Source organism: Durio zibethinus, chromosome 25 (assembly GCF_047325235.1).
Source record: "Durio zibethinus cultivar Kanyao isolate XHJ-2024 chromosome 25, ASM4732523v1, whole genome shotgun sequence".
In the NCBI taxonomy this organism is placed as follows: Eukaryota; Viridiplantae; Streptophyta; class Magnoliopsida; order Malvales; family Malvaceae; genus Durio; species Durio zibethinus.
This window is the reverse complement of record NC_143186.1, coordinates 9,682,431-9,691,934: the sequence shown is the minus strand read 5'-3', so window position 1 is coordinate 9,691,934 and position 9,504 is coordinate 9,682,431. Positions and strand designations below refer to the sequence as shown.

Below are 9,504 nucleotides of genomic sequence, written 5' to 3'. Positions count from 1 at the left end.
TTTTTGGTTACATTAAAAAGGCAAAACTTTAGTATAAGAAAAAGTAAAAAAAAAAAAATTCGAAATCAAACTTTTAATATCTTTTTAAGTGACTTTAACCATTAAATCATAGATTTGGGGATACACTTGGAGACACGAGAATACAAATTTTTGAAACCTAATTGGAAGAAAACAAATATATATGTATAAAATTTTCAAATGATAAATGCATATATTTCATGCTTAAACAAATTAGGTTTGAATCTTTTCTTTACAATAAAAATTTAGAACATAGAAAAACCAAAGGCAAATTTCGTCTGGACATAAAAATTTTTTGTCTAGCAATATTGTTAACACCATTTCTCGAATATGGGGGCCCAAACCCTGTTTGGTTCCATCAATATATATAATACAATTAGACTAGCTGTAGTGTGAAGTAACCCATTCCTTGTCGATTTAGGAAGTTGCATGTTAGGAATTCAATCATCCATCTCTTGAATTATTTTCTGTTTGCCTATTACCATACTGTCATTTAAAAAAAAATTTTGAGACTCTAAATTTATTTGGTTGGTCTGAATCAAACCTGAAATAAAATCATTTAAAAGATCAATTAAATTTGGTACAATTCAACTCATGAACAAATCTACTTAAAGATGATAAAAGAAAAAGCATGTAACAACAAAATAAGACATTTTTTTTTCCCTCAAATGAATGATGAGGACAATTCTACAAATTGGCCGGCTATGTAAACAACTAAAAATGCATAGAATTGATTCAAGACATGGACGGGGAAAGCGAAGCAGATATGCAACTACTAAATCTCTTTCTTGACAAGGAAATTTGGGAAAGCAATTGATGGTTCAAAGACCGAATCTTTCATCCCACACCACATTATTGAATTTCAGGTCGTCGACAGCGAAGTATCATGATTTCCTAAGACAGAAAAAACAAACAAGTTGCAATATGACCCGGGTCCAGGATGTAGGAGACAGGAACTTCCACCTTAGCTTCAAAGTGAAAACAACTAGGAATTCTCACTTTCACTTGCTTAGAAGCAAAAGCATTGATCTATTACATCAATCAAAGTTTTAAAACAAGGCCAAGAATAAGACATTTCCATTAACCTTAGGACTATCTGTTGGAGACAAGGACATCTAATCTATTTTACCACTTCATTAAGTATGAAATGATGATCTTCATTGATTTAATTCAAGAATGATACAAGTAAACTCTTGTTTTCATACTGTTTGCCCTGGTTGCTGAAACTTAGGAACAATTATGGGGTGCAAAGATAAAGGCATGAAGTCATGTTCACTCACCTTTTGTTCCCTCGATTCAAATAGGAGAAGATGAAATATGAAGAAAATAAAATGACATGAAGTTCAGCTGCATCCAGATCCTTAGGCCTTTAGCCATTATATTGATAGATCAGCAAATATGTTTTGTGCAACAAAGAAAAACATGCTACCTTCCAAGTAGTATTGTAAAATGCAACAAAGTAGCAGATATAGTTCGCTAAAATTTCTCTTTAAGGGCAAGATCACAAGTAAAGGAAATGATGCCCCAAAATATAGGGGCATATATTCATAGGTGAATAAAGTCAGAACCTTGAGGTGAAAATTGGGGGGGGGGGGGGGGGGGATTTTGTTTTCCCTCTGTTTACTTTTGAATTATGAACAGACAAGTCCTTGAGCAGATGAATATCTGCATATATCTCTTGTTTTAGTAACGGTAAATGAAGATTTTTTTTTTTTTGGCCAGTAAAAGAAGAATTTCAATCCTATACTATTTACCCGACTTTGGACATGATATTAGACTGCTGAAAATACAAAACATGGGAGGTATACATATCTTGTTCAGTACTTTGAAGGTAAAGGAGTGATGGAATGCCTTCAGCTTCAAAAATAAAGTCATCAAACGTTGAAACGAAGCGGTATTACATCTCCTTGTACTACGTAATCTTTACCCTCAGATCTCAGCTGCAGAAAGTTAAATATTACAGAGAGAGAGACAGAGACAGAGACAGAGAAATAATATAGCTGAATGTTGTAAAGAGACAGCTCCAATATGTAGGAAATAAAAGGATAATGAGGGAAAATATGAAAAAAAAGAAGGTAGAAGTTGACAATTTTGAGCATACAATGGATTAATTGGAAGTGAGAGTAAAGGAAAAATATAAATTGAGACAAGTACAGAGTGAAGAGGCAGTGATTAAGGGAGGAGTGTAGCAACCTACTCATTGCAACTAGGCACTCATTCTTCAGAGACTAGATGCTAAGGCTGCGGCCTTAGCTTGTACAGCCTAAGTTTTTAACCTAGAAAAAAACAAGCATATTACTCAATAGAAAACTAAAAGAGCAATGGCACATGGAAATGATATCCCTACTTTCCCCTCGAATTCAAGGTTAATGTCTCCACTCCAAACCAATTTTTGAAGTAGGTTTTGCTGGAAGGGGGAATAGGAGAACTTAGGAAGAGTTTCACCATTTGAGGAAAAATAAATGAATGCAAAACAATTTTCCTTTTCTGATTGCATAAGTAAAACTTATGCAAGGTATTGAGCATGTACCATTCAAGAAATTTATTATGTAAAAGACCTTATAGGCTAGTAGCAATAAAGCAACTTGTACTTATGCAAGGTATTGAGCATGTACCATTCAAGAAATTTATTATGTAAAAGACCTTATAGGCTAGTAGCAATGAAGCAACTTACAAGTCCTTTTTCCCTTGCTGCTGCTAGTGAACCAGCGGCAACAAAATTATCATAGGATACCTATTAAGAACAAGACATCTGTTTATAAAGAGGTGGCAACGAAAAAAAGCCTATATTTCATACTCATGATCAATGATTCCACATATATAATCTCCTATAGATGCATGTGAATGCATATGTCGAACCATCATACAACTTTGACACAAGCAGATGTTCAAAAAACTAAAAGATGCTCATGTTCGGATGAAAGAATCATGTCTAAAATATGTAAGCAATCTCTTCAATTTTTCTTACTTTCCATATATTTAACCATCATGCAATTTTGACATAAGCAAATGGCCCTCAACATTATTCCTTCTTGCTTAGCCCAATGTCCAATCAATTCAATGTTTATCAATAGAATAATGCCCTATACAGCTTGCATATGACCACAGGGAAAGTAGCTGACTGCAGTACCAGAGCCAGGCTTGTAGAAGCAAAAAGATTGAGTGTTTTATTTTTGTTTTTTGGAGAAAAAACTTTGAGCTGAACAATATTTTTCAAGACAAAAGACAGGAGAGAAACATATAGCAAAAAGCAATCAATTTCTTCCATCCAGCCACTCAGAGCTGATGGGATGGGAGGATAGAAATCTGAATATTTATGGGATGGAATCCACAAAATTAATGATGATGCTTACTGTCTCAGCGTGAATGAAGCCCTTCTCAAAGTCAGAGTGAATAACACCAGCAGCTTGAGGAGCAGTCATTCCTGATCAAGAAAGAGCGAAATTAGACAACACTGATCTACACTCAATAGCAGTAAAAAAAAAAAAAAAAATTCATAACAAGATAAGACTATCTCCACATAGTACAGATTGGACACCAAGCACAGCCAAAGCTAACCTGCAAGTCCATGCTTTTGATTCCTGCAGCATTAAGAACAACACTTTCAACTAATGAAGCAAATAAAAATTCATGCAGACATGAAATCCATCTTCCCATGAAACCAAATTAAGAAAAAAAAAAAACCATTAAACTAATTCTGAGAATGTCTTTTTACCTTCTCCGCAGATGTAAAGTACGTTCGCAGCCCCAGAAGGCTATAAGTTTCTCTAATAAGGTTCCCAAGCCACTTTCATTAACACCAAGAGGTTTCAAATATTATGTTCGTTTTCTGGTGGATGTTCAGTGATCACTGACTCAACCTACAATGTTAAGCTTCCTTAGTTCCTTTACTAGATATAATAGCTAATACTACATTGATCTGCCACAGGCCTTAAATGATCATACAAAATTTCTTATTTTTGTAAAAGATGACAGGACATCAATGTCTAGCAACAGCCTTGAGCACATCAGAGAGAGAGAGAGAGAGAGAGAGAGAGAGCAGATTACAGAGCTCTATATTACTTGCCATTAGAATATGCTTTTCAAAAGTATCACCAAACCTTTGCAGAAATTGTTACAATCCCAGATTGCAATTAGGATGCAAGATTCACTGCTTCATTAACATGGGGATTATTTACAGGCTCAGCGAGATCAGATTCTGCAACATTGGCCACATATATGATTGGTTTCATTGTCAACAAGCAAAGATGTTTCACAGCACCCTTCTCAAAGTCATTAATGCAACTGATTGTGCCGGTTTTCCATCCATAAGTGCCTGCTGAATCCTTTCCAAGGCATGCTTTTCTACTTCCTCCTAAAATAATATAACTTTAAGAGAGTCAATGCTAAGACCAACAAAAACCACATTGGAGTATAGAATAGACAGAATAACAGGCAATGACAAGAGGCTCCTTTCAGTAAAAATGGAAGGGGAAAAATAATTTCACCTTAAGTGTATATTGTGAATCCTTCGCCTTCTCCTTTTTAAGCTTTTTCAATCTTTTCTCAATCTGTATTTCTTACAAAAGATACAATTACTTTCATATGCTTATTTTGGTTTAGGTTGCCACACGAATGCACTAAGGCCATGAAGGAGTTCATAAAGGAGCATTCAAGAAAATATATTTAACGTTTAAAGCTTAACCGAGAAAGAAATATTCAAGCAAATTTATTGGAGGGTTAGTGTGTGACTAAAACATAACACATGACCAGCGAATTATTAATTTGAAACCATAGATAACTATGTGTAAACAAATATATCTGCATAGTAAGAAGCACAAGCATGGACAAGGTTATCAGATGCTAAAAAACAGAACACTGACATGGAATGTGTACATGCATATTAAAGGAAGCAATATACAATGATATGCCAACACTTACCGGTGTAGATCCACATTATTCAAAACAAAAAGCTTAGGCATAAGGGTTTCATAAGTATAAAACAGATGCTTTCATATCATGTTAAAAAGGTAATATCTTGGTCCAAACACCTCAGGCCCAATTTCTTTTCAAGTTAACACCAAACGAGCTCAAAAGATTAAGCTTAAGTTGCTAAAAGTGAGTGCTTAAACCCTTATGTGTGGTTCAACAATCACACTCCTATATATTCCTTACTATCCCTGCCCTTTTCCTTGATGTCCTCATCAGATTTCAGTACCACATATCACAGTCAGAATTGATACGCATAGGAGCAAAATCACACAATGTGACTATGTGAACCACGTTGAATAGGCATATGCTTTGATTCCAATGGTAATATCCTCGGCAGGTGGGCACAAGCACCACTAGCCCAACATCTTTTCAGTCCTAAACCACATCCACATGACCTTGAAAGCTTAACTCAAGTTGTTAAGAATGACTTAAACCCCTTATGGCTTTCAACAATCACACACCTATTCGATATAGGATGATCTATTACAAAAAGAAATACAGTCTCCTAAAACTTTAGACCAAGTAACCACCAAAGAGCATCCAATTAGTATGGTAACAAATTTCAAAACTCTATTTAAAAAAATTGGAGTTGGTTAGATCCCTTTCCAAAAATGACCTTTCAATCTTTGAAAATGTTCAAAGAGTGCTATGATGCATCTTCCTGAATGGGAGAAATATAGTTGACATATGGTGCAGCCCATTAAGTAAATACAATACTCTGCTTTAGAGGTATTGAACACAACATGTAAGCAAAACGTGTATGCAACTTTCTGTTTTGTAATATTACATATCAACCAAAATCTCCAATGAATCCCAAATTATTTGGAACTAGAACCAGCTTCTTCTTTCCTTTTGTACAATTTACTTAAATGTTGTTAGTAGCCTTACCAATCATGTTCATTGTGAAAAGTTTACTTCTACAAGCAACAACTTTCAGACAAAATTGAGAGTCTACAGAAACTTGGATAAGCGCATCAAATTTTGACACCTTAGTTCAGAACTCTACCCTACATATAATGATCTTTTTACTCATTAAAACCTGAGTTCTTTCCCAATGGGCGGAAACTGATGGATTGCAAATTGCGTAGAATTCTAGAATTATTTTAACAACTTATCACCTATTAGAATTCTCAAATGAACATTTTACTAATAATCATGATAAAAGAGTCAGAACTTAATTCTTCTAAGAAGAAAACAAACTTTGCACTCTCGAAGCATCTTCAAGGTTCCACTCCTGAGAACCTATCAATAGCATTCTTGGTACCTTTTGAAGAAGCAATACAAACAATATTTCCCACCTCTGTATGACCCTAAACTTAAGGTTAATCCTCAATTTGGGATCAAAGTTTACCTGTCCAAGGAGATGAATTCTCCTGCATTTAACCTAAGTTTCCTCTCTATTTCCATCATATATCCTCCTCAAAAACTACCTATTTTTCCCAGTTTTCTCAGCTGCATCTACATGACCATTTGTTTGCTAAGAAACTAAATACGAAGCCAAGCTACTTTAAACTTTTTAAGCATCCCCTGCTGCCTTAAACAGACTCTTAAGTAGCACTTGAGAAGAATTTGAGAGACTTAGTGGATATGATAAGTTGGTTTATATTTGATCAGGTCAAAGTTTTGTGATGGAAATATTTTGGACTATTTGGGTTCTTGGACAGTGTTAAACTTGTTCAAATCTTTTTACACTTTCGGTTTCTTTTTAAAATTACATTTAACCATATCCCCTGTACAGTGACAAACTATCCAGACCAAACAAGTCATAAACAGAATAAATATTCTATCATAGAGTTTACTTTATGCTGACCCTGAGTTCATTACAAGATCTAAACTATATAAAATCTTTTATTCTTGACAGGCAAAAAACTATTCAAGCATTTTATCCACATTACAATTGAATTTACTTCAACCTTTAATATGTCACTAGATCTTTTGAAAATTGAATATTCCAGTTTTTAGTTTCAGATTCTGAAAACTGAAAAGACCTAACGATTAGCTAAGAATTTAATTCCAAAAAGATCTAGTCCTTTATGACTGCTTAAAGCATCAAATAATTTGTAGAAATCTAACAAGACTAATGTAATAACCTTTTGAAAGAACCCTTAATGGAAATGACACTGCAAGTAAATAATTAACTAACCAACTCAGAATGCTACTTTATTTTATCAACCAAAACAAAAGTTCTGGAATTTGTAAGTTACAGAAAGGCAAGCTCAATTTTAATTCCAAATTACTCAAATTGTCTGAAGATGATATAATCTAACAGATCTAGAAGACTGCTAGCTAATCAAACACAAGCCTTATTATAGATTCTCACTTCCAAAAACACCTGAAGTAGTAATTTGATTCACATCGCTGAACAGGCCATTAAACAAAGGGATCTCAGACAAATAAATTAATTGGGAAAAAAATAGATCCACCCTTAGTTGCTAAAAGGGGCACAACTTTTGCAAGCATAGATCTCTTTGGATCAATACCAGCCAAGTGTAAGAGAGAATATTAAAACCTTTTAAAAATTTCTCTTAACATGTAAATTAGACACCACACGACCAACATGGTTAGAATGGACATTATATGAATACGAGATGTTTTAGATGCACTCACATGATGACATGTTCCAAACTATTAAATAAGCATCAGCACCTTTCCAAGAAAGATGCTGAAGCTGAATTAAGCTCCATTGAGCACACGACATACCTGATCTAAATCTGAGAAAACTAGTTTCAAATTGATAACATCAATATCTGTCTTAGGACCAACTTTTCCATTCACAAGAACAATGTCATTATCTTCAAAACTGCGTACAACCTGAAATAATAATGAAATCAGCACTTGATTTCAAAAAATTGAAAGCTAATGATTATTTCACCAAGCTTTTCATTAGTAAATGATATGCATAAAATTCAAGCATGTCTCCAAAGAATACTTTCAGATTCAATTAACAAAAAAAAAAACTGTTCAGAGATAGAGATGTTTAGCTGGGTTTTTTAATTCTCAATTTTATGAGTAGTTGTCCTGTACAAGGATAAAGGAAAAACTTGAGTCATAGCGAGTTTCTTTAAACTTTAAAGTTTAAACAACTAGAATATTGGAAGAATGACTCAACAATTAACATAAGCCCTTGCCCTAAGATCAAAAAGACCTCTCTGTCTGCTTTACCCCTAAAAATTAAACATTCAAAAAAAGATAGAACTCACATATTTCAGGGGGAAACTACAGTATTTATAGTTGAAAAGATACAGACTTCTTCTTATTACTTGAAATTTTTTTTTTTTTGTAAAGATGCTGAGTTAAAAAGCAATGAAAGGAAAAAGAAAAGAAAAAAAATCACATAACACAAAAGGCAGTACTAGTTCGAACTTCCAATTAAGATAATTTGAAGGAAATTGATCATTTAAAGGTTTTATGTATCCCGAGCATTAAAAATATACTCATTCAGATAGAGATAAGTGTTAAAAAGGCACCCATTAAATATAACTATAGATGACCATAAACCATACAGAGAAAATTAATGTTGTAAGCGATGCACAGAGCATAGTATGCATTTGACCGCTAGTTTGAGCTACTCTCTAGAAAGATTATATATAATGAAAGCCATTTAACTTTAGTTTGCAAAATGATGTTCGGACTAGTATATATGTCTTTAGCAGTTTATCCTGTATATTCTATTAATAACACTTCATTTGAATGATGCAGTCACCAACTTAAAGACACATGAGAAAAGAAATCGGTTGTGCACATGCAGAAAAGAATATGGGTGAGTGGTGAATAAGGAAAGAGAAGAACCTGAATAATGGAGTCCACCTGCCGAATATGCCATAAGAATTTATTTCCTAATCCCTGCAAAACGATGACATAGATAAGAAATTAAGGAACCAATTGCAAGCCTGCCAGGGATTAAATCCTGGTCCGGAGCTAATAATCCAACTCTCTATCAACAATCTACTATTGTTGGCTTCAAAAACAATACTATTTGCTTTCATATCCATATGTACTCGATTGTTTTGGAAAAAAAAAAAAGCCCAAATAACAACGAAAACAAATATTATGAGATGTATTACCTCCCCTTGACTGGCACCTTTAACGAGACCAGCAATGTCAACAAACTCAATAAAAGCAGGGACAGCTCTTTTGAGACTTGCCGAGTTCAGAAAGAACAAGGAGTCAAGGATCTGGAACCGCAACAATCCCAACATTTGGTTCTATTGTACAAAACGGAAAATTAGCAGCCTGTGCCTTCCCATTCTCAACCTATATGTTTCATTTAAAGTAAACAATTCAGTCATAAAATATTCTCTTATTTTTTCTAAGACAAGAAAAAAAAAAAAGGAAGAAAACCCAAAGTTGGAAATTAAAACTTACAACAGCATTGAAGAAAGTTGATTTACCAACGTTAGGGAGACCAACAATGCCCGGCTCTAACGCTCATGCTTGTTCTAAAAGAAGAAGATTATAATTTGTTTTCGTCCCATTGAATATATAGTTATATATTTTACAAATGAATAAAATTAA

At 34.0% G+C, this 9,504-nt stretch overlaps 1 protein-coding gene across 3 annotated transcripts; it reads right to left on the bottom strand.

Annotated features, from left to right (window-relative positions):
* Positions 1 to 571: 571 nt before the first annotated feature.
* On the bottom strand, positions 572 to 3,595 carry LOC149511599 (uncharacterized). Of its 3 annotated transcripts, XM_089754491.1 has the most exons (4): positions 3,577 to 3,595; positions 3,372 to 3,442; positions 2,693 to 2,752; positions 572 to 1,958 (listed from the first exon to the last, which is right to left on the bottom strand). In XM_089754491.1, exons 2-4 carry the CDS (start codon positions 3,438 to 3,440, stop codon positions 1,893 to 1,895), a joined length of 195 nt encoding a protein of 64 aa, XP_089610617.1. In that variant the 5' UTR covers positions 3,441 to 3,442; positions 3,577 to 3,595; the 3' UTR covers positions 572 to 1,892. The 3 variants fall into 3 exon arrangements, 2 of the variants coding, with proteins under 2 accessions (XP_089610617.1, XP_089610616.1); XR_016333683.1 differs by lacking the exon at positions 3,577 to 3,595 and having other exon boundaries at positions 572 to 2,294; positions 3,372 to 3,414; XM_089754490.1 differs by lacking the exon at positions 3,577 to 3,595 and having other exon boundaries at positions 3,372 to 3,463.
* Positions 3,596 to 9,504: the final 5,909 nt, after the last annotated feature.